This window comes from Lepidochelys olivacea, assembly GCF_965140295.1.
Source record: "Lepidochelys olivacea isolate rLepOli2 genome assembly, chromosome: 6".
Lineage (NCBI taxonomy): Eukaryota > Metazoa > Chordata > Testudines > Cheloniidae > Lepidochelys > Lepidochelys olivacea.
The window spans coordinates 31243762-31270018 of record NC_140416.1 but is presented as its reverse complement, the minus strand read 5'-3'; the positions used below and the strand labels follow the sequence as shown (position 1 = coordinate 31270018).

Here is a 26257-nt window from a genome sequence, read left to right as displayed (position 1 = left end):
CACATTCTTATTGCTGATATATGGAGTAGAATTGGCTCACCCTTATGACTGGAGGTTAAGGTACCACTGTTGGAACAATAAGGGCAGAAAGGGACATATAACAAAAACGCCCATCCCCAGCAAAAAGGAAAAGGTCAATCTGCCTATTATGTATAAATGTGGTTCATGCTGTCAGCTAGTCATCATGACTTTGCTTATTTTCTGTGTATGTTTTTCTTGAAGGATTGTTCAACTTCAGAAGAGTACAGCATTGCTGCAGCATTACTGCCCCTGACAACTGCATTCTACAGAGTAAGTTTTTACTGGTTTTAGTTTAAGTTGATTACTGTTTTCTTATACGTGTTTACATTTATTTAGATCAACAGTTCTCAAACTGTGGGTCAGGACCCCAAAGTGGGTTGGGACCCCGTTTTAATGGGATTGCCAGGGCTGGCATTAGACTTATTGGGGCCCGGGGCCCAAGCCTGAGGACTTCAGCTCTGGACGGCAGAGCTCAGGCTTCAGCTCCAGCACTGGGCAGCTGGGCTCAGGTTATAGGTCCCCCCTGCCCGGAGCTGAAGCCTTTGGCCCCCCCGCCTGAGGGCAGTGGGACTTGGGCAGGCTCAGGCTTTGTTCCCCCATCCTGGGGTCATGTCGTAATTTTTGTTGTCAGAAGGGGGTCGCGGTGCAATAAGTTTGAGAACCGCTGATTTAGATCACTAAAAGGATGGAAGTGATGACAGGAGAAAACCTAAAAGGTAGGAAGCCTTCTGCCAAAGCCCACTGAAGTCAATGAGTGTCTTTCAGTGAACGTTAGAGGGCTGTGCATCAGGCCCAGAATGAGGGGGAATGCTTGGCAATAGGAGTTCTGACTACAGCAGAACAAATAATTGATTTTTCAGTTCGGCCAGCAGACTAAAAAATCGGAAAAAATATTCAGTTCATTTCCAAAAACGTGTGGAATTTGTCAGCAAATCGGAAAAATCTGTTTTGGGTTGTACAAAAAGTTTTGTTCTGGTCAGTATCATATTTATTGCCCAGGTCTTCAGTTATCCAGTGGAAACACTCTGAGACTATGGAAGTTGAAAGGATGATGATTTTCCATGTTTCAGACCTGAATAGAAAAACTAAGAAATCTGACTGTCACTTGCACAAACCAGATGTTGCTGCATAATGGAAAAAGAATTTTGTTTTTCCCAGATCTAATCTTCAGGTTAAGTGACTGTCCCTGGTTTATGCCTCATAAGACTCACATTCCTTGGCAAAAATGCAGAAGCAGGTTTTATTTTGGTTATATTTTTGATAGAAAATTAAGATTTAATCTGTTTTTAAAAAACGTTGTTTAGAATGCCAGATCAGCAGGGGAACTTTTGGAGGGTCTAAGTACAGGGATTCCATTTGGAGTTGGAAGATGAATAGAACTTTTAAAATATATTTCAAATTCTTTAGAGTCTTCCAAAATTTATGCTGGACTGGAACAAATAGGTCTCAACCTCTCATGGGTCTTCGTGGAGAGGGCTGTGTATGGGCATTCTTCCTAGGAAATTGGTACCTATATATTTTTTTAAACCATCCTTATCCCCCATTACTTGTTTGGTACTAATTCTGGAGAGCTGCACTGAGTCAGGCAGCTGGTGGTGGTCCTCCATTTCTGATTTTGAGGAGAGGACACCATCAAGGAGGAGAGGACTACTGTCAGGCATGCTTCCCTTCCTACCCATTCCTAGTGTTTGGAGCGGAGGTCGAAGCTGTATGTAGGGTTGGGCCTGGATCAAGGGGGCACTGGAATCGAGATCTGGGGACAGATCAGGGTCAGAACCGAGATCAGAATCAGTATTGTAGCTGGAAACCAGGTGCAAGCCAGGGGTCAAAGCTCTGTGACCAGAATCCAGGGACAAGCCAAGTCAGTACTGTAGCCGGGGTTCATGTCCAGGCCAAAGGTCAAAGCCGGATAGTCAGCGTCCAAGGAGGATCAGGAAGCAGAGGCAAGGCTGTAAGCAGGTCAGTAGCAGGGCTTGAGCAAGATTAGAGTAGGGCAAGGACAAGAGTGGAATGAGCTCAGGCAAGGCTGGGGAATAAAGAGGAACAGGATCAAGAGCAGGCTTGGAGTCTCAAGCGTCTGATGCACTGCGGGGCTGCAGGAGAGTTCCTGGCGGTATAGTGTTGTTGTACAAACTGATCTGCAGCTTTGGTGGAGTTTGGGAAATACCTAGGAGTGGGGGTCATCTGACCCACGCTGTACTACAGGATAGGCTGCTGCTGCATGCCTAAAGGCTGTCATTACAGGCTCTGTAGGAAGAGTAAGTTAGTGCAGCTGAGGTATTGCTGCGTGTTTGAGTGGTGACTCCCCACCGCTCTGTTGGAGGTGAGCAAGAAGCCCTGGGCTGGCTGCAGGTTTGCCTCACAAATACTGCTGCTCATCCTATTTCCTCACCTGAGTTTTCCTGTGAAGGACCTCATAGCTTATTGAATGGCAGGCTGGAAGATTCTCTCCTCTCTTCAAATGGGCTTCCCTTTATAGCAGCCCTAGCTAGAAGAATAAAAGCTTTCCAGATTCTCACTAGACATGTTGCTATCTGTGATCAGCCCAAAGGGACATACAAAATTCAAACTAAGCTAGGGAAAATTGTTTGGGGGGTTATTATTTTTATTAAAATGTATTCTGGCACAGAATTAGATTTGTTATTAGAACCAAATATATGTCATGGCTTTTCTTGCTCTGTTGCTTATCAGTGTTATTAACGATATTTATAGGATAGATTTTTTTCTCATTATCTTATTTCTCTTCAGGAAAAACCAGTGTAGAGGCCATTGGCATTCTAATTCTGTTGCACACATTTGTTGACAATCCATACCCTGAACTCTACTATGACTATTTTACATTTTCCGTAAATGAAGTTATAGTGGTGCTTGTAATTATTTGCTTCTTTTAATAATGTTTTTGTTATCACTCCTCAGTATAAAATGTAATAGGCATTTTAAATACACTTTGAAATGGTCCATCCAAGAAGCACAATCTTAATGATAGTTGAAGAATCTGAGGCCAGGAGTAAACAGGAATCTCAAATTTGTTAAGGGTATTTGTTTTACTTTATGCCATGTTCCAGAGGTACCCTTTTGTGTCTCATGTGCAATTTGTACTATTTCACAAAGGGGTTGTATCCCAAAAGAATTACCAGTGAGACAAACCCTACAATAAATTTAGAGATGCTGTAAAATTTAATTCAAAAACATGAAATTTACAGAACTGCTAAGTATCTTCTCAGTCTTTTATAACTAAAACTCAAATGTACCAGTTTAATAACTGATTTATCCCTGGGTCTGGGGACCATAATACCAGTATATCCTGAAATTGCAGTGGAATAGATTTTTCCATCTTTAACTATTATAATCTTATCATTAACATCATTTCCTGTTCCTTCAGATCAAATAGTAAAAACGAGTAATCCAACGTCTCAATTCCACATCTAAGGTACTGTGCATAGGAAATATTAGTATTCATAATGTGCATTCATTTGAATTACCCAATGAGCTAAAATTATTACAAGAGAGGCATTTAGTTGAAAGTGTGCCAGAAGTTTACTTTATCTCTTTGTTTAAGTTCATAAAGCAAAAGTGATGACAACTCCTCAGTGGAACTATTCTATTTACTTTCCAGGCATCTTTACTGTATATGTATGAATGCTGTACAGCTACAAGTATTTAAAGTATATATATATATTGCAGCAGAAGAAGCATTATTTAGGATAGTCCAAATAGGCATAAAGAGGTGTTGGAATCATAAATGCAATCAAGAAGAAGAAAAATTAAGCTGAACAACACGCAAAACTTACTTAATGGTGTGGTTTGTTAGACTATAGGATGGTTTTCCAATGGAAGTGGTAAAAGTTCCATCCTTTGAGACATTTAACAGTATACTGAAAAAGCATTAAAAATATATTGTAGGGAACAAATGTGCCCTGGCATTGGGTGAACAGGGTGATCTAATAGATCTTTTCAATCTCCTAATGTCTCTGATTATGAGAAGTTTACTGTAAGGGGGTTACTACATGTATTTAATTAAAATAACAAGACAGATTATTTCAGTTTGCACCATGCTGTGGCTTTGGCTTTTGGGATGTCCAGTAAAATTCCAAACTAAGCTGTTGTGAAATGTGACAGTACAGGATGTGATTGTGGAAGTATACTAACTCATGGTTGGCAGCATTCAATTCATAGACAACAAGTCAGTACATATTTGCGAGCTGAAAAAACGCTTTAAATATTTTCTACAAAAAATCACAATGTTTTTTTTAAAATCACAATACTTTTTTAAAAGCATTTAACATACTAGACATAAGTTATTAACAGAATGTGACTTATCTGTGATAGCAGTCCTCTTCACTGTGTACTGTAATGTCATGTAAGCAAACAAATCTTTTGCCTCTGATCAGAAAAGGTTTTAGCTTACTATTAGTAATACTTATGGAATTTTGTTTAAATTTTAAATAATATAAATAAATAAAACTTATGTATGCCTGAAGATAAAAATATATTGTCCAAGGTTTGCAGATGTCCTCTGTTATTTGTTCTTTATTTGCTTTCTAATACAGAGTTGTCTAAAACAAAAAAAGTATAGTGTTCTCCTGGTAGATGTTTCTTGATAGACAAAAGTATTTCACTTCACTGATTCCATGAAGAATGCTACAGTATATGGGACATTTTCCTTTACTTTTTTTCATAATAATCCTTAACATTTTGTGGTACCTTATGTCCTCAAAGTTCTTTACAAACATAAAAGAGCTCAAAGCAACTGTCATAGAAGTCAAGAGGAATATTGTAATTAACTCATTTCTGTTATATTTTTCCTCTTTGTATGGGGTTTCCTTTCTATGAATTAGGAACATAAGTACTGTAAGAAGTTCCATGACAAATACTATGTTGTCTTTGGCTATATGAAAATGGGAGTAAGTTCAACAGGGGAGAAAGTCTTTTCCACTGAGACCTTTAACCTTACTTCCTGTAGCTGGACTTTTCTGGTTAGGAAGGCTAGCAAGCAGCTTTCTTAAAGGTAAAAAGCGTCACCTGGCTGCAATGAACCTGAGGTTCAGAAACCCAAAACTGTTTTGAGTAACAGCACACAATATTTTGAATTTTTACCATCCTTTCTGGATTAATTCTAATACAAACATGAATTAGATGTTGTAGCAGCAGACTGTAAAGTGGCATATAAAACAGTAAATACGTTTCAGTATTTTTAATTTTTCTATAAACCTTAAAACATATGGACTGAAAAAAATTTAAAAATTTAAGACAATGTTTGTCTCTTGTTACCTCTGTCCTATTTTGGGGTTGTCTTTGTTGTGAGTTTCATTTGCTGCCATTTATTTCTGGGGGCCAGATTCTGTTTTTACACACACATTCAGGTCTCCCATTGACTAATCTATCCTAGCAGTTCATCATCCTTAAACAATGTGGGTGAAATTCACACCTGTGCAGTAGACCAACATAAGCCCTGTGTATCATTTAAATCTCATGTAAGTAATCAAAATAGTGCTTCAGTGGTGTACAGGACTTGTGGTGAATTTCACCTACATATACTGAAGTTATGCATTTAAATAAAGAAATGAACTTAGGTGAACAAGAAATATTGATCAGGACACAGAACAACGAAATACCGGTATGGAGATGCATTTTGAAGTGAACTTTATTAATTTTAACTTTTATGGAGGATCTATCTCACTTCTCCTAAAATACCATGCATTTACTTGAGTACACTGCAGTGTTAAGTAGCCTCATGCTAAATAGCCAGTATTCTGGGTTTGCTCCCTTCATCCCAACCTCTAGGATTCAGACCACGTTGCAACTCTCTTACTCTTCCCCCAAAAATAAAATACACTTTAATGTGTACCACAAGCCAGGTCTACATTATATGTTTTTGCCACCAGAGCTGTATTAGTTAGGAGTGTGGAAAAAATCACACCTCTAACCAACATAAGTTATGCCGGCAAAAAAAGCCATGAAGGTGCAACTTATACTGGAAAAAGAGTCCTTTCATCAGTATAAGTTCTTGTCATTCAGGGAGGAGGTTTAACTATACCAGCAAAAGAACATCTCCACTAGGGAGTTTTACCAATATAGTCATAGAATCATAGAAACGTAGAGTTAGAAGAGACTCTGAGAAGTTATCTAGTCCAGCCCCCTAGACCATCCCTGATAGGTGTTCTCCAACCTATTCTTCAAAACCTCCAATGATGGGGATTCTACAGCCTCCCTTGGCAACCTATTCCAATGCTTAATTATCTTTATTGTTAGAAAATTTTCATAATATCTAACCTAAATTTCCCTTGCTGTGGATTAAGCCCACAATTTCTTGTCCTATCTTCAGTGGACATGGAGAGTAGTTGATCCCCATCCTTTTTGTAACAGTCCCTTAATGTATTTGAAGACTGTTATCAGATCACCCTTTTCTCAAGACTAAACCTGCCCAGTTTTTTTAACCTTTCCCCACAGATCAGGTTTTTTAAACCTTTTATAATTTTTGTTGCTGTCCTCTGGACTCTCTCCAGTTTGTCCACATCTTTCTTAAAATGTGGCACCCAAAGCTCATATACTATATCAGAGTATATCAGCAAAACCTTTATAGTGTAGACTAGCCCTCAGACTTCTAAGATGTAAGGTGTCCTCTTCATCCTACATAATAATAGGTTCCACCAGTTATTTCCTGGGTCTCTTACCATATTTACATCTGGTAAACCCTTTGAGCTTCTCATCCACAAGTTGGCAAAATTCTGAATTCCACTTATAAATGTACATCATTTAAATTCCTATTCTTCTTGGAGTGATTGCTCATGTGTATTCCACAATAGGTGTACGTGCTTGCCATGCACACCGGTGCTGGAAGTTTTTCCCCTAGCAGTACCCATAGGGGGAGCACCCCAGCGACCTCTGGAGTGGTGCCTCCATGGCATGGTATATGGGGAGCTGTGTGCTCCCCCCTCCCTCAGTGCCTTATTGCTGCTGGTGAAGGATCAATGGAACTGTGCTGCTCCAGCTTTGCTGTAGCTTGTCCCCAGAACCTTTTGTTCGTTCAGTGCTAATACCTGTAGTTAGTTAGCTGTTACAGTTAGTTCATTTAGTTAGAGTACCCAGGCCGGGGCATGCCCCACGCCCCAGGTTTTAAGGCGTGCAACACTTGTCAGCGATCTATGCCAAGGAGTGATCCGCATGCAGATTGTCTGTTTGAGTAAGACCCATATCAGTGATCATTGCAAAATTTGCAAGTCATTTAAACCTTGGACTAAGAGAGAAAGAGACATTACGCTCCGGGACATTTTCATGGAGTCGGCGCTGACCCCGGCTCCAGCGCACCACTCCGAGTCGGCACCAGGCACTGCAGCATCGGTGCGCAGCGACCTCCCGGTGCCTTCAACTAGTCGGCACCGTTCCCCGTCTATGGGGCATAAGAAGGCTAAGAAAGTGCCTTCTTCGCAACGGCACCGAGGTAAACCAGGGGCAGAGACTAGACCCATGTCGGGCAGTCCTCGATCCCCTCCAGCCTCTAGGCCTCCGACTCACATTGAGCAGAGTAGCCTGGCCGCATCGGACCAGGCCTCCCCAGATATCCGGATGCCATCCACGCCGGAGGCCCTGTCATGACCATGCCGGTACCAGGAGTGCCGCCAGTGTCAGCCCCTCGCTCCAGAGGCAAACCACTGCTGGGTTCTCCCCAGTCACCCCCGGCGCCGGTCTTGGTCATGGGAACATTCCCGACACCATCCTCCGCCCAGCAACCATTTGGTATGCAGTCCTCGTGGCTTGTCCTCGACTCCCACCAGACTGTCTGGTTGGGTACCGTCCGATCGGGGCTCCCAGCACTGCTCCACGCCATGGAGCGATTACCGCCGGGACTGAGGCAGACGTCGCCAGAGGTCCTCGTCTTGCAGGGGTTACCGCAGCTGGTTGCGGCACGGACGTCGTCGCCGTTCCCGCTCGGAATCCCACTCCAAGTCTCCACCAAGACGCTGTCTCCACAGCCTGGGGCGTTGCTCGCTGGCACCACACCACACCGTCGCAGGTCCACCTGTTGGAGCAGATCGCGGAGCAGCAGCTACAGGTGGTACCGGTCCTCCTCATCCAGATTGTGGTCCCGTGGGCGATGTCGCTCCTGGCACCGCCGTTCCTCCCGGTCCCGTGACAGTGGCAGGTTGTTCGTCCGCCCGATCTCCACTCGTAGTCACCCTTCCATGGGCTAGGCCAAACAGCTGGGGCCATCGGTGCCAGAGCAGGTGCAGTGGCACCATGCCCAGTGGCTGGCACAGTGGTACCAGTGGGCACCGTGGCCTCCGACGCAGCCCCCGGTGCAGGTACCCAGGGCCTCAGAGGTGCCGTCGGCCTCCCTCTCCAAGCCCCCAAGGAGAGGGTTGGTGGGACGTACATCCTCGGCACCGTGCCCAAAGACCAACCAGGTGGTGGACCCTTCAGTGCCAGCGGATACCCAGAGCACCGTACCGGCTTCCTCGCCCTCCCCGGATGAGGCAATAGTGGCCCCCGCAACCCTCCGTCCCACAGGAAGACTTCAGGGCCCATCAAGAACTTTAAAAACGGGTGGCATCAAGCCTTCACTTCCAGGCAGAGGAGCTGGAGGAGCCCTCGGACTTCCTGTTCAATGTACTGTCATCTTTGGCACCGGGCAGGGTAGCTTTGCCCCTCCATGAGGGGGTGGCAAAGATTTCAAATGCCCTGTGGCAAACACAGGCTTCCCTGGCCCCCATCTCGAAGAAGGCGGAAGCAAGTACTTTGTACCCACCATGGAACACAAGTACCTCTACACCCACCCAACGCCCAACTCCCTGGTGGTCAAGTCGGTCAACCACAGGGAGCGGCAGGGCCAACCAGCCTCCATTCCAAAAAATAAAGACTCAAGGAGGCTGGACTCTTGACAGAAAGGTTTTTTCATCCTCGAGTTTCAACCACCATGCTCTCCTGGGCAGATATGAATTCAAATTGTGGGGTTCGCTGCCCAAATTAGAGGACTCCATCTAGGAGTGCGATAAGAAAGAGTTCAAGGCACTGGTGGAGGAGGGTGCAGCTGCTGCCAGGGCGTCCCTGCAGGCGGCGTCAGATGCAGCGGACATGGCAGCTCGATCCATGGTCTTGGTGGTGTCCATGAGAAGGGCGTCGTGGCTCCAGGCTGTCCAGTGAGGTGCAGTCAGTCATGCAGGATCTCCCGTTTGACGGCAAGGCTGTTTGCGGAACAAACGGATACACAGCTGCATGGCATGAAGGACTCCTGCAGACCCTGGGTCTTTATTTTCCGGCTCCGGCCAAAACTAAGTTTAAGCGGCAGCAGGCCCCTGCCCCGGCTGCCCATAAAAAGTCAAGAGACTATAAGAGGTGCCCTCAGAGGCAGTCAAGGCTTGCCCTGCTGCCTGGGTCCTCCAAAGGTAAGCAGGCAGGAAAAAGGTGGTTTTGATGGGACGCCGGGGGGCACCCTGACCGTTCCTGAAGGGGATCCCCCCTCAATAAAGCTTCCCTTCTGCAATCGGTTGTGTGCCTTCCTCCCAGAGCGGTTGCGACTAACCTCGGACCACTGGGTCCTCAACACGGTCTTTTAGGGCTACACGCTGCAATTTGTTTCACCCCCGCCCAACCATCCCCAACCCCCATTCCTTCTGGGGGATCCTTTGCACAAAGCCCTGCTAGAGCAGGAGGTGGGGCGGCTCCTAGACCTGGGAGCAGTGGAAATGGTCCCCGGGGAGTTCAGAGGCAAGGGGTTCTACTCCCACTATTTCTTTATCCTGAAGGCCAAAGGGGGACTCAGGCCCATCCTGGACCTGCAGGATCTGAACCAGTTTATGGTCAAACTCAAGTTCCACATGGTCTCCCCAGCCTCCATCAGCCCCTCCCTGGATCCAGGGGATTGGTATGCCGCCCTGGATCTGCAGGACACATTTCCACATCCACATATTCCAGGGGCACAGACACTTCCTCCATTTCCTGGTGGGACAGAATCACTACCAATTTACTGTCCTCCCGTTTGGCCTATCCACTGCCCCAAGGGTGTTTACAAAATGTATGTCAGGTGCCGGGCAGTCCAGATCTTTCCCTAGATGGATAATTGGCTGGTCAAGGGCAGCTCCCGGTCGCAGATGTGGGATCACGTGATGCTTCTACTGTCCACATGTGCTGCCTTGGGCCTGTTAGTAAACGACACCAAGTCCACGTTAGTCCCGGTCCAGCACATAGAGTTTATCGGGGCGCTCCTCGACGCCTCATCAACCACCACCTCCCTCCCACCTGACAGATTCGGGACCATAAAGGGGCTCATTGACACGGTCACAAAGTTCCCTGTGACAACGGCCGGAGCATGCCTCCAGCTCCTGGGTCACATGTCTGCGTGCACGTATGTGGTCCGCCATGCCAGGCTCCGAATGAGGCCTCTCCAGCTTTGGCTGGCCTTGGAGTTCTCCCAGGCCCGGGACAAGATGGACAAGGTCCTCACCGTGCGTGACCCGTCATTGGAACTTGTGTCCGATGCGTCAGACCTGGGTTGGGGGGCCCATGTTGGGACCATTCAGACCCAAGAGCTGTGGTCGGCCTCAGAGCTGTCCCTACACATAAATGTCAAGGAACTCAAGGCAATGTGTCCGGCATGCATGGCCTTCCTCTCGCACTTACAGGGCAAGGTGGTTAGGAGGTCCTCACGGACAATACAGCCTCGATGTTCTATATCAAAAGGCAAGGTGGGACCCGATCCTTCGCCCTCTGCCTCGAAGTCCTCAGACTGTGGGACTTCTGCATAGCCCAGGACATCTCTCTGAGGACCTTCCACCTGCCGGGCGCCCGCAACATGCGGGCAGATCGCTTGAGCAGGGACTTCTTCCAGCACGAGTGGTGTCTCCACCTGGAAGTGGCTCACCAGCTCTTCGAGTGCGGGGAACTCCCCAGGTGGACCTGTTCTCGACAAGATAGAATCCACGCTGCCCCCGGTTCTGCTCCAGGTGGGGTCTGGGAAAGGGTGCTATCTCCAATGCCTTCCTCCTGTCCTGGTCGGACCAGTTTCTCTATTGCCTTCCCCCTGTTCCCTATCATCAGCAGGGTCCTGGAGAAAGTAAAAATGGACAAGGCACAGGTTCTCCTGATTGCCCCGGCATGGCCCCAGCAGCATTGGTACGGGACCCTCATGGGCCTGGCAGTGGCTCCGCCGCAGCAGTTGCCACTCCGCCCAGACCTGCTCTCCCAGGACCGGGGCTGCCTCCTCCATCCCAACCTAGCAGCTCTCCACCTCACGATGTGGCTGCTCAATGGCTAGGCGGGGAGAGCGGACGTGTTCAGAGGGAGTCCAGCGTGTCCTTCTGGAAAGTAGGCAGCCCTCCACACACTGCGCCTAGTTGGCAAAGTGGTCCCGATTCTCCAGATGGGCCTCCGAGCAGGGTGTTTCCCCGGTGGCCACCCCGATCCAGCTTATCCTGGACTATCTCCTTCACCTTAGAGCCTAGAGCCTGGCAGCCGTATCGGCCTTCCATCCGCCAGTGCAGGGACACACAGTGTTCTCGCATGCTATGACTGGACGATTCCTTAAGGGATTGGATCGTCTTTTTCCATATGCTAGGCCCCCTGTCCCACCGTGGGACCTGAACGTGGTGTTATCCTGTCTCATAGGGCCCCCGTTTGAACCTCTGGCCACGTGCTCCTGGTCTCACCTCTCATGGAAGGTTGCCTTCCTGGTTGCTATCACATCAGCCAGGCGGGTCTCGGAGCTCAGGGCCCTGATTTCCAAGCCCCCGTACACGGTTTTTCATAAGGATAAGGTTCAGCTCCGCCCACACCCCACGTTCCTCCCTAAGGTGGTCTCCGCTTATCATTTGGGCCAGAACATTTTCCTGCCTGTCCTCTGCCCCAAGCCACACGCGTCCAGTGAGGAACACCGCCTCCACACACTCGACGTGCGTAGGGCACTGACTTTCTACCTGGAACGAGCTAAGCTGTTCAGGAAGTCCTCTCAGCTATTTGTTACCTCAGTTGAACGCATGCGGGGTCGGTCCATTTCCATCCAGTGCCTCTCCCACTGGATCACCTCATGCATTCGCACCTGTTATGATTTGGCGAGTGTTCCCCCACCACCAATTGTAAAGGCACACTCGACTCAGGCCCAGGCCTCGTCAGCTGCCTTTGTGGCCCACACAATATCCAGGATATTTGTAGGGCCGCCACTTGGTCTTCAGTTCACACATTTACTTCACACTGTGCGATTGACTCCCAAACCAGGGATGATGCTGGGTTCGGCAGGGCCGTACTCTGTCCTGGGGATCTGTGAACTCCTCTCACCTCCAAAAGATATGGCTTGGAATCACCTATTGTGGAATACACATGAGCAATCACTCGAAAAAGAAAAGACAGTTACCTTTTCCATAACTGGTGTTCTTCGAGATGTGTTGCTTATGTCTATTCCACATCCCGCCCTCCTTCCTCTCTGTCGGAGTTGTCTGGCAAGAAGGAACTGAGGGTGGGGGGAGCACACAGCTCCCCTTATACCGTACCATGGAGGCACCACTCCAGGGGTCGCTGGAGTGCTCCCCCTATGGGTACTGTTAGGGGAAAAACTTCCGGCACTGGTGCACGTGGCGAGCACACACACCTATTGTGGAATAGACATGAGCAACACATCTCGAAGAACACCAGTTACGGAAAAGGTAACTGTCTTTTCTTAAAAAGAAAAGGAGTACTTGTGGCACCTTAGAGACTAACAAATTTATTTGAGTATAAGCTTTCGTGAGCTACAGCTCACTTCATCGGAATCCGATGAAATAAATTGGTTAGTCTCTAAGGTGCCACAAGTACTCCTTTTCTTTTTGCGAATACAGACTAACACGGCAGCTACTCTGAAACCTGTCTTTTCCTAGTTCATATTAACCTATAATTGGCCTCTAGAGTGCTCAAGGAAGGCAAAAAACAATTTGGACAACTTCCCAATCTTTCCCCAAAGGAAACAAGAAATCCCTTCCTGATCACAAAAAAACTGACAATTAATCAGACCCACAGTACCTTGGAAACACAGTTCCAACTATACCTCCTTTATAGGGCGGGGCAGCAACTGCAACAGAATGGCTGCTGCAGGCCCCGAGGGCTTCATATATAGAAAAGGGTCTTCCATGAGAGACAGTTAATACCTTCTTCCCACCGTCCCAGCCGAGACACTGGGCAATAGGGATAGGCAGGAAAAACCTCTCCTCCCTTGCCCCTCCACACCCAGGAATGATCTCCATGTGGTTGGTTTTGTGGAGGAAGGCTCCCCCCACCCTTTTCTCTTAGCACCTTAGGGTTTGTCTGTCACCTGGCAGTCTGATCAAACATTCCTCCTACTCCCTCAACTCCTTACCCCTGCTGAGATGGGGATAGCGAGCATTTTGATGCTACATTCTGTCAATGAAGATCCAGTAAGGATTTTCTAGTTTCCAAGAAATAGATTTCTTGAATTTTTGAATAGAAGCTTGAATTTCATGTAGGCTTGACTTCTGAGTTCAAATAATTTAATCTTTAATTATATGCAGTAGCCTGTATAGCTACATCTGTGTATGGAAAATTACATTACATGACAGATTATTGACCTAATTTTCAAGTTTTATTATTCAGCATTCATAATAGTGAATATTTAATTCACCCATAAATGATTTAAAAAAATAACATAATGAAAAACATTCCCCTTTAGAAAGCCAAATTTATCTGTTTTGTATAGAAAATGTAGGGCTTTAAGTTTTCCATTGTAATGAGAATTCTTGTAAATTTTGATGACTAGGATGATCTTGCAATTCAGTATCCCAAGTGTTCCATTTAGAATTCTGAATCAGTTAATGTTTCTAATGGCTTGATTTAAAGCACTTGTCAGTGATCATCTTGTTTTGGCAATCAAGATATGTAGTAAGCTATCTCATGTCTTGGATATGTTACATAAAAATCAACATATACCATTTAAGGTAACACATTTAGATACTTCAGTGACTAATTACTTCATAGATCGCAATACATGATTAAATTATGCAATTGACCTCATTTGTGGTTCAAGATATTGTGTCAGTCCTGAACAATTGTTCGCTTGGCCAAGAGAGCTACAAGTTTACTTGTAACAGATTCATCCAAATGTATCACTTTAAGTTTTGTTGGTTTTTTTCCCCACTTCTGAGCCATCCAGTCTCCAATAAAATTTAAATTGGATACTGATGACAATTTTGAATCTAAATCTCATAGTGAAACACTGAAAAAATATTTTGCAAAAATGGACACTGGGATTAGCAGGTTAATTCTTAGTTAGAACCATTGTTTGTACACCCACATCCACCCACCATTATTTTTATATTAAGTCCCCAGGCAAGGCATTTTGTCATGATGTTGCTTACTTTAGTTGGAAGAAAACATTTTGGTAATGGAATTGGGTAAAACAGACTTCCTGTTTCACTGATACAATCTTTTTAAAATGTACAAAAAATTTATTCAGTTGGCACATGTGGTACCTTTTATAGAACATGAGCCCTTTTTTCCAGAACATTTGAGGAAGGGATTTACTGATGGTTCATTATTGGATTAAGAGGGATGGTGTATTAAAGTTCAATGAAAACATTTTAAAGAAACATCTCTCTATCAAAAGCAATCATGATGTGAGAAGTAAAACGAGAGATGGAAGAAAAGGGTAGTGATAAATTATTAAATATGGGACAAACAGTACGCATCCTGAGACACCGGATAAATAATTATGATGGTGGTTCTTTAAGTCATTGCACATGTCTATTCCACTTCAGGTGCACGAGAGTCAGAGATTTTTCCCTCAGCATTACCCATTGGGGCAGTATATGTACCCTCTGCTGCCTTGTGCTGCTGCATGATGGTATGAAGGGCAAAGCCACCTCACCTACCCCGCAGTTTCCTCTTATTGCCCATGATTGGTAGTCAGAGCAAATTTTCTCCCCTTACAGGGAATTTATCCTATCTTTCTGTGAATAGTTGTTTCTTGTTAGATGTTAATTGTTTAGTATGTGTTTTATTTGTTGGGGGTTTTTTTGTTATTTTATTGGAGCATTGGTTCCTTCTTGTTGTGGGGTGTTGACACTCAGAACCTGAATATGCCTCGGTCTTGAGGGTTTAAGCCTTGTGATGGCTGCAAAAGACCTATGGCACTAAGTCAACCTCATTCCACCTGCCTAAGCTGCTTCAGTGGGAGGTCATATTTTAGGGACTTTAAGTTAACAAATGTATAGATACTTTAAGCCCAAACAAAGAGAGAGAGGCAAGAGTGTGCCACATCCTTATGGAGGTTTCCATGCAGCTGCCTTCTGAGCCTTCCTGTTCAAGGAGCGCACTAGTGCTTCAGCATCATTGAGAAGTGCCCCTCCAGTCACTGCCCGGGAGCATCAGCACTGATCCTCTGAGGCCAAGGAAGAAACACAAGAGATTGGAACAGTCCAAGGAGCTAAGACTTAGCTCCACTAGATGATTGAGTTTCCTGGTACCATACACTAGTAAGCACTCAGGAGGTCAGAGAAGGGGGTCTGCAGGCAAGATACAGTATCCAGTACCAATCTCCTCACGCAGTGGATCATCAACTCTGGCACCAGTACCCGGGCCGAGTGTTTGTGTCAGTTGCAGACAGGATGAAAGGCCTTCCAGTCTTGATGCACAGAACTTTGTTCTGGATTTCATCCTGCTTATATCTGTGCTATGGCATTGTCAATGTCCCCCCTCCAAGCAGCGTGATATCATATGCTACAAGTTCTCAATCAGCTTCCACAGCTCTTTTGATTCACATACCTATAACAGATATTTGTAGAGCTGCAACTTGGTCATTGGTACATACCTTTACAACTCACTATGCTATAGCTCAATATGCCAAAGATAATGCAAGTTCAGATGAGCAGTCCTTCACTCAATTTTCAGGTAGCATCCAAAATCCACCTCCGGATTGAACTGCTTGTGAGTTACCTGAAGTGGAATGGTTGTGCTCAAAGAAGAAAAAAAATATTAACCTGTTCTGTAACTCTTGTTGTTCTAGATGTGTTGCACATGTTTATTCCACAAGCCACCCCCTAGCCCTTTATATTGGAGTCTGTCTGGTTAGAAGTAACTGAGGAGGGCCTGGGAAGTCTCTACCCTTTTTACCATAGTGCAGCAGCATGAGCCAGCAAAGGGCACATTCACTGCCCCAACAGCTACTGCTAAGGGAAAAATCTCCAACTCTGGTGCACTGGGCATGCACACACCAGAAGTGGAGTGGACATGTGCAACACATCTCACAGAACAATAGTTACATAACAAATTAGTAATAGGGTTTTTGTTTTTCAAAGTGGAGAGACCATATTCTTCATAGTTTAGGATCAATTAGACCAAATGAGAACAGGAATATACTTTTCCTAACTAAAGACTTTCACTAAGGACTTATACACAGCGTTTATTTGGCATGAAGCCCTTACAACTTAAACTTAGTAAATTCTTTCATCTCCTTTATGGACCTCAATAGATAACCAGTTCAATTCAGAAGCCTTTCAGCTGTGGGGAGGAGCTTTTTGTTATAACAGTATAGGACCTCTAAGAAGATCAAAAATTGTAACACTCAGGACAGCCAGGTCTCTGTATCACATTCTAAACATACATCTATATTGTCATCTTAGACACTTTCTCAAAGAGGTAAACAGTTCCACGTCACTCAAGGAACCAGAATGTAATCATTTAGTATGTTATGTCTTTCTTACAGAATCTATTAAATGAAAGATGAATTATTTATCTGTATCAATTGCTATATGAAAAGCATGAAGGCCTGTTGTGGAAAGCAAAGACTAAATGTCTAATGGATGTGAATGTTAGAATACTCTGGTGATGGGTAGAGGGTTAATTGAGAACAAACTAGAGACAAATCTTGTAGTCTTATTCGAGACTTATTCCGGCAAAAGTCAAAGTGACTTCAGTTAACATCAACTGGAGTTGGTGGGAGTTTTGTCTGAATCAGTCTTGAGAAAAGACCGAAGGATTTGGAACTAACACATTGTCTATTAATATGAAATGCAGAATAGCTTGTAGTCATCTTTATTTGTAGAATTTTTATGACACTAGCAAGTTATATAGAATTAATTACCAGTACCCTAAGTTTAGAAAATCAAAACTAGTATATTATTTCATAGTTTAATTTCAGAGTTCACTCTATAATGTTCAGCCTCTCTTTTAAGCCCTCCCTAGACATATCAGCATCTATCTTTGTCTTTCTTTATTTGAGTGTAACCAAGATGTCCATTCTTCTATGTAAGCAGTCTGATATGTGATTGGTTTCAGAGTAGCAGCCGTGTTAGTCTGTGTCTGTAAAAAGAAAAGGAGTACTTGTGTCACCTTAGAGACTAACAAATCTATTAAGAGCATAAGCTTTCGTGAGCTACAGCTCACTTCATTGGATATGTGATTGTGTCTCTCCATCTAATCGTTCCCTTTCTCATGTAATATCCTTTTGCTCGGAGTCATCTTCAATTTTCTGTTGAGTTTTATACCTAATTATACTGCACTCTGCAAGTCCGCCTACAATCTCCTCTCCATTATAGTTCACATTTGCCATAGATTTGACACTTAGCGCATGGCTACACTTGCAGATGTAGAGCACCGTGAGTTAAACCAGCCCTCGGAGACCACAGCAGGGAAAGCGCTGCCATGTGTTCACAGTCAGCTGCAAGCGCACTGGCATGGCCACATTTGCGGTACTTGCAGCGGCATTGGGTGCGGTGCATTATGGGTAGCTATCCCACAGAGCACCTCTTCCCATTCTGGCGCTGTGGCTTGTGGGAAGGGGGAAGAGGGGAGCGGGGCATTCTGTGTCCTGTCCCAATGCCCTGTGATGCATAGCTTCACATCCCAGCAATCCCTGTGCTTCCATCCACATTTGGTGCCATCTTTCAAAGTTTTTTGTATTGCGCGCTCTGTCTTCCCTTTCGGTCTGTGGGAATGGATCCTGAACTTGTGAGGAATATGCTGATGGGTCTCGCCAGCACATCACGAATTGCAGTCGAGTTACTCCTTAAGCTACAGAGTGACAGTGAGGAGTCCGATGATGATGTGTTATATGCGTTATGCGAGTCGACAAGGTGGCTTGTGGCATTCACGGACTTGCTAACCACAGTGGAATGCCGCTTTTGGGCTCAGGAAACCAGCACTGAATGGTGGGATCACATCGTCATGCAAGTGTGGGATGACGAGCAGTGCCTGCAGAACTTTTGGATGAGGAAAGCCACTTTCATGGGACTGGATGCTGAGCTCACCCGCACTCTGTGGCGCAAGGACACGAGATTGAGAGCTGCCCTGCAGATGGAGAATCAGGTGGCTATTGCAATTCGGAAGCTGGCAACTCCAGACAGCTACTGATTGGTCGCTAACCAGTTTGGAGTGAGAAAGTCGACCGTTGGAATCATGTTGATGGAAGTTTGCAGGGCCATTAATCGTATCCTGCTCAGAATAATCGTGACTCTGGGCAACGTGCGTGACATTGTGGCTGGCTTTGCACAAATGGGTTTCCCTAACTGCGGAGGGACAATAGATGGGGGACATATTCCATTTCTGGCACCAGACCACATAGCCTCCGAGTACATAAATCGGAAGGGGTATTTCTCTATGGTTCTCCAGGCGCTTGTGGATCACCGTGGGTATTTCATGAACATTAACACAGGCTGGTCCGGAAAGGTGCATGATGCACACATTTTTTGGAACACAGGCCTGTTCAGGAAGCTGCAAGCCGGGACTTTCTTCCCAGACCAGAAGATTACCGCAGGGGAAGTCGAAAAACCCATTGTGATCCTTGGAGACCCCGCTTACCCTTTAATGCCATGGCTCATGAAACCCTACACAGGGAGCCTTGACAGCAGCAAAGAGCAGTTCAACAACAGGCTGAGTCGGTGCAGAATGACTGTGAAGTGCGCTTTAGGCCATTTAAAGGGCCGCTGGTTCTGTCTGTATGGGAAGCTGGACCTGGCCAATGACAACATCCCCACGGTTATAGCCGCGTGCTGTACCCTCCATAACATTTGTGAAGGGAACGGTGGAAGCTTCACTCAGGCATGGACCACGGAGGTTCAACGCCTGGAGGCTGAATTTGAACAGCCAGAGACCAGGGCTATTAGAGGGGCACAGCGCAGGGCTGTAAGGATTAGGGATGCCTTGAGGCAGCAATTCAAGGCTGAAGCCACCAGTAATATCTGGTGCCCTGCACAGGAGTGCAGTGCAGTGGTTCCAATGCTAGTAGGCTTCTGTTTTTGCTACATGTGATGCACTGACTTGCAGTGCCTGTTGCTTTCCTAGGCTACGGTATGTTTTATTTAATGCAATAAAAAATGTTTTCAAAGCCAAAAAATTCATTTATTGAAAAGAATAAATGAATTATGCTGGGGAAAATGCTGGGGAAACAGAAAAGGCATGCAACATCTGTGCTGTGTGGGAGGAGGGAAGGGGGCAGGGTGGGGAACGGGACAATCACAGATTTGCGTATGTCCTATTATCATATTCAGTCTTCCTGTCTGGAGTGCCGTACAATGAGTGCTGCACTTCAGGCTGGCTAAAATGCATGGTGATGGAGGTTGAGTGCACAGGGTAAGGGTCGTAGTTTGCAGGGCTGGGTGGTGATGCTACAGGTGCTGGAGGCAGCTGGTGGTGATAAGAAACCGGATGTTTGGGGAAGTGGGTTGGCGGGGACATGGGAGCACAAGGGAAAGAGTTTTGGCACAAGGGCTGCGGGGGCAGTGGGCACGGATCTGCTCCGTCTGCAGTGCTATGAGCTCCTGTATCGAGCCCAATTGGCGCTCAATAATGCTTAGCAACCGCTCCATGTTTTGGTGCTGGCGAGCCGTATTCTGCTGACGGACCCTCCTTTCACTCTCCCGCCACTCTTGTACTTTTTGATTTTCATTAAGGGACTGCTGCATGACTTCATGCAGCATGTCCTCTTTGGTTCTTCGCGGACGCTTCCTGATTCTTTGCAGTTTTTTGGCCCTTGATAACAAGGACGGCTGGGATCTCAAGGTTGCATCTGTAAAGCCAAAATGCAACACTTAACAGAGGCGGCATTGTTCACACCAGACATAGCAATGATTCGTCCGTACTTAAAGACAAGTACAGTGTACACAATATCAGAAATTGCCCATCCCAAAGTGAGCGCACATAACCCACAGGAGCCCCAAAATGGTGAGTAAACACAGGGGCAAGCAGGACTGATTGTTTCAGGGCTGTACTGTCCTCTGGGGTTCTGTGCCTTGGGGAGAGCCAACAGCTGCAGGGGTCCCTTATACTGTCCCCACATTTTCCACAGGATGTGTTCATCCTGGAAGATATCTCACTGCTGAGGGTGACCTGGGAAGCAAGGGAGAGTCTTCTACTACAATGCGGCTTCTGCACTGGCCCTTATGCCGCTTGCCTGTGTGCAGCAATGGTCCCCCCGCCCTACACGGCACAGTGGCACGGACATGTTAGCCTTACAGGGACGAGGAGCACAGTAGCTCTGCCAAGGAACCTGCACAAGCAGATTGCCCAGCTTCTGCATGAGACCTTTGAAGAGATCACTGAGGCCGATTACCGCGATGTGAGAGAGCACATCAATGTTCTATTCCGTATCTAGGCATGCATGCAGCCTTAGCCCTTCTTTCTGCAACCTTCCTCGCCGCAAGAGCTCGCACCGAACAACTACCTTCCCAAAATAAAAGCCACTTACCAGGCACCTCCTCTGATGTTTGTTCTTCCCCAAGCACCATCCGCTGCGACTGGTTACCTTCCTCCTGGCTTGAAAACAGCTCCTGGCTGCATGCATCTAGGGATGCCGGGCTGTCCTTTGGCTCTGCCCCCCCCCCCAGCTCCCTCGCTCCCTCTTTCCTCCTCCTGCCTTGTTGAACTCTGTGCTGCTCTGGCCTCTGAAGTGTCCATGGTGGTCTTTGGAGTGGAGGTGGGGTTGCCCCCAAGTATCGCATCCAGCTCTTTGTAGAAATGGCAGCTCGTGGGGGCAGCACCGGTGGTTTGCCTCCCGCGCTTTGTGGTAGGCATTCCACAGCTCCTTTACTTTAACCCTGCACTGCACTGCGTCCTGGTTATGGCCACTTTCCATCACGTCCCTTGATATCTGCCCAAAAGTATCATAATTCCTACGGCTGGAGTGCAGATGGCACTGGACAGCTTCCTCCCCCCAAACACTGAGGAGGTCCAGCACCTCGTCATTGCTCCATACTAGGGATCGCCTGGTGCGTGGAGGCGTGGTCACCTGGAAAGATGCGCTGAGAGCACTCCACGCCTGGCTGAGCAAACAGGAAGGGTAATTTCAAAATTCCCAGAGAATGTAAAGGGTGGGTCTGACGGTTGGTCATCTGAGGGCAGGGCAGTAGAGTTCAAAGTGATGACCAGAGTGGCTAGAACAGGCATTGTGGGACACTTCTGGAGGTGGATCAGAGCACACTAACAGACCAGGGTGTCCACACTGGCGCCGCAGCACTCCAGCCGAGCTGCAGCAAGTTTTATGTTTCTCGTGGAGGTGGATTACCAGGAGCGCTCCAGTCGCAGAGTCTGGGCGTTCTACGTGCCTTGCCAGTATGGACACCTCAGGAGTTAGGGTGCCCGGGGCTGATTTAATGCACTCTAACTTGCAAGTGTAGCCAAGGCTTAGGTAATTTATTTATTCTTGCATTTGCCAGTGTAGGCTTCGATTATTGCAACTCCCTCTTCTGTGACCTCCAAAATCACTTACATCCAAACTCTATTATGCTCAGAGTACTGTGGCACACCTTCTCACTTTCATAAATTCACATCATCCCTATCATGAAAGATGTCTACTAAAAATGGTTTTGTCATCTTTGTGGCATCTTTGTTTACACCAAGATTTTATATCTTCATTCTGCCAGTTCTGAACCCGTCTTGTTCCACAGAGATATTTTTTATGAATTACATGGTATTATAATATTACATTTTATGGCATTTGCACCAGTATTTTCCCATTCTCAGTTTCTGCAATTGTGGACACTTTTTTTGTGTCAACAAAATGAAAAACAGCAACAACAGGTGCTCAGATCACATAATGGGTGTGATATAAAAAATCTGAACCGACGACAGGAGAATTTATGTAGGCCTGAAAAGTTGACAAACTTTTAATGCTACCTGTTTGTGTTATAAATTCTTGGCTTAATACTCTATTAAAATATACAGTCATATCATTTAGGGCTTAAGTGTTTCCATTAAATAAGCACTGTATTAGCAAAATACTACAAAGGTTTCTACTAGCATTTCCATTATTGGATTTTGCTGTTCTTTCCCTGTCTAGTTTATTAAAACCCGATGCTGCTTATGTTAGAAAAACCTGTTATGTTTCAGCTGCATCTTAATATAGACTATCAGTCTGGTTTGGAAGGAAAGAGATCTTTTGTAGTTTTGGGCAGAGGCGATAAGATGACATAATATATCTGCTGAATGTTGCTCTTAATTTGATATCCTTTCAGAGGATATTCAGTCTTTACAGGAAAAAAAAATCTCTTGGGTATGTGTTTATCCTTAAGGCTGAGGTCAGTTCTAAGAGTACTAACCACAAGCTCAACAATATGAGAAATGTTTATCCACATCGTAATCCCAATATTTTGGAAAATCACAGTGGTTTTCTAAATGCCCTAATTAAAAATGTTTTGTGTATGTGTATAGGGTCTCAGGTAATAGCTTTCCATTTAGAGATTTTACCCATTTTAAACATGTTGAAATTGGCACAGAAAAAATGATTGTTATTTACCTATATTCTCAAATATACATATTATTAGTATTATTGTTTATTTGTATTACTACGGTGCTTAGGAGTCCTACTCATGCAGTAGGACCCCACTGTGCTAGGCACTGTACAAACACAGAACAAAAAGACTGTCCATGCCCCAAAAACTTGCTGTCTAAATATGAGAAAAGAGACAACAGATGGGTACAGACAGAAAAGTACAAGGCAACAATGAGACAGCATCGGTCAGCATGCTGGGTTGTGGTGTCAGCACACTGAGGGCCCAACCAATGTCAAGTTCTTTATAAGCATCATGGAAAAAGAGGGTATAAAATAATGACAACAGATGCGGGAGTACAAGGAAACAATGAGACCATCTTGGTCAGCATAAGTAGTGGTCTTAGCACAGCAGAAGCCTTACTGCTGTCAAGTTTTTTTTTAGACATCACAAAAAAAGAGAGTTTTAAGGAGGGTTTTGAAGGAAGATAATGTGAGGTAGTTTTAAAGACGTTCACGGAGAACTCTCCCAAGAGTGAGGGGTGGCATGGGAGAAAATAAAATATGATAGTTGAAGTTTTGTCAGTGTTTCCACTTTTTTTCCCCTTATTTCAAGGCTTATACCATGGCCATAAAAATTGACTTGGAAAAAGGACTCAACCTGCAAATTATTTCTACAGAAAGATGATGTGTTCTGAGGTTAGAGCATGAAACTAGGAATCCAATCTCATATGCTCAATAGTAGTAGTAGGTTTTTTTGTGGTAGTACCTCCAAGCCCCACTCAGACCCCAGTGTGTGGGAAAACAGATAGCAAAAAGACGGTCTGCCCCTTAATATTATTTACCAGCAGCATTTTGTGTTTGAATGTAGTATGCAGGACATGTCAGTTTAGTTTCCACTTAATTTGCAGGTGCTGTGCAGCTCACTTCTGCTTTTAAAATAATTCTTGGGTGACTAGGGTTATTATATTAGATCACAGTAAGAATATGGGTTTAAAGGGGGGCTTGGTCATGCCTAGGTAACATCATTACTGGAGAGCATCAGTTTTGCATTTTTGATTGCTATGTGTTATAAAGTGAAAGGAGTCAAGGTCCAGTAAAAATCTATTTTCACACCTCAGAAGGAGAGACAAAAGAGAGGATTTTATTAACTTCTGCCTGTAAAGGGACCGTTGGACAAGGATTACGGTAATAACTTTTCTCTGAAGTAGCATAATTTCCCAGAATGATAGAGTCATGAGACACACTGAGAAAAGCCTGCATTCTTCAGTTCCAGCCCTCTGAGACTTGAGGGAGGAGGTGCTTGGTTGAAAAATAAATAATAGAATAGGAAGCAATGATAAGATTTTCAGTAGTGGTTGGTTCTGTCATTAAGGACCCAGTCCACTGTTTGTTTAGGTAAATAGAAAGACTCACATTTAGTCCCACGGCATTAGATTACAGGAAAAGAATTACTCTTTACATTGTTTTTATTCCAGAACAAAGCAGGGTTGTTAAATTACATGCATATTTCTTCCCCACCCCCTAGAATTTTCACCAAATATGCAGTTTTCTGCAAACATGTATATGAATACTTTAAAGGCATACTTTATTATGTCCAGTAAATTGGGTATGGTATTCTTCATTTCCTGATCTAAACTGTTATGTAGTGTAGTGGCATGCTGTTAAAACCCCAGAGACAGCTGCATTTCAGTGGTGGCTGAAGCAATTAGGAGAATCACGGATGAGGGGTCCCAAGATGCATATTAAGGAAAGGCTGAGTCTTTTATGCATATTAAACTTTAAATGTATAAAGTTTGATATATAAGTTTAAGCACCTGAAGTTTTCAATGTGGGTAAGAGCATCTCCCCTTCCACTACACTGTACTGGCCACTACCTCCTTATTTGACTTAGTTATAACGCCTTTCTCTTTCCACACTTCTCCTTTGGACCATAGATGCTGGAACTAGGGGTGCTGTGGGTGTTGCAACACCTCCTGGATTGATGTGATTTCCATTACATACAGGTTTTATAGTCTGGTTCAATGGCTCTCAGCACCCCCACAATAAAAATTGTTCCCGAACCCCTGCTTTTGACTCACTAAAGACTGCAAGAGGGGAGCACCACTATGGTGGGCCTCATAAAGTCTGTTGGCACAGATTATCATGATTTAACATAGCACAGATTATCATGATTTAGCACTTCTTTTAAATTATGATCTCTTCGAGACCAGGACCATTATTATTATTAATCATGTTTATTACTGTAGTGCCTGAGGGCCAACTAGGAGTGAATCCCCATTGTGCTTAGCACTGTTCTAACATTTAGAGTAGTAGATGGTCCACGCCCTGAAGAGTTTACAATCTACATAAACAAGATAGACAGGCTGGTGGAAAGGGTACAACACACAAGCAGAGTCTGACACAGACGCTCCTAGGCAAAAGGTCTGCTGTACAACAAACACATGACTTACAGGAAATTTATTTATAAAGAGTAACATGTAAGGTATTTACAGAAAGCCAGCCAGCTCTGCAACAGACTGAACTCTGGGCGGGGAACCTACTTTGTTATACAGGAAAGGTAACTGTTAATAAGTGTAGACCCAGGCTTGCATTTTACAATTTTGTTTTGTTTTGTAACCATTTGTTTCCAGCATTCTTTCTTTTTTCTAGTTAGAATCTCAATTCTTACATAAGTAAACCTACTTTTGTTTTATTAATTATTATAAATGCTCACAAGTGCTGTCTGATTTTACAGGAGCACTGATTTAAGGTCAGACTAATAGACTGGGGCATACCACTTCTTTTGGGGCAGAGGATCTGGGATTTCTGTGAGTAGCCAGTGTCGGGCTGGATATGACAGGGGAGAGATTCAAAGAGACTTGGGGACTGGGGTGCACCTATTGTTCATCTGCAAGATGAAGACAGGTCTTCCATAGCTCAGAGGAGAGTGCTTGAGTGACTAAAAGACTGGTGGTGTTAGGGAGCTGACTCCCAGCCAGTCACAGGCAAGACTCCCTCACAGTGGAGGCAGTGTGACTCAGTCCTGGGTGTACCAAGAACTATCATACAGAGTGAACAATATGATGGCAGCAAACATAATGTTAGTTCCGTGATTTTTTGGGGAGTTGGTCTACTTAGGAGGGGATAAGCTAAATGGAAAGAAAAGGTACGAGAAGGGGGTTGAGGGGAAGAGGCAGGGAAGAACAGGTGTGTAGTGAAGCAGAGGTGAAGAGACTGTGAGGGAGCAGATGGGAGAGGGTTAGGGTTGAAGCAAACAGCCAATCAGCACAGGGCAGAAAAAGTCCAGTCAAAACTAGAAAGTTGCCTGAATGTCCAGAGGGTCCCTACTTCTGCCTGTACCAACTAGCGTCTATGACTGACTCCTCTCTGCAGTTTCCACCCCAAGGTCACGTTCTGGGTTCAGCAGGGTGCTGAGGGCAGGCTTGGCCCTGGCTGGGGCCCAATTTTACCCCCTCACTTCAGTGCATCTGTCCTTGCTTTGGTTGCGTCTGCTTCTACTGGCTGGAGTCTCTGGCTGGCTCCCTGCCTTCTCATGTTCAGAAAGCTTTTAGTGCTCCC

The 26257-nt window shown here is 45.3% G+C and overlaps 1 protein-coding gene across 5 annotated transcripts in view; it reads left to right on the top strand.

The window, feature by feature from the left end:
• Positions 1-26257, top strand: part of SBF2 (SET binding factor 2) — a 555237-nt gene that overhangs the window by 410546 nt on the left and 118434 nt on the right. For all 5 annotated transcript variants that reach the window (XM_084630065.1, XM_084630064.1, XM_084630063.1 and 2 more), the window contains exon 17: positions 223-291. In XM_084630065.1, coding sequence (XP_084486191.1) covers positions 223-291 — 69 coding nt within the window. The remainder of the gene's footprint in view (positions 1-222; positions 292-26257) is intronic.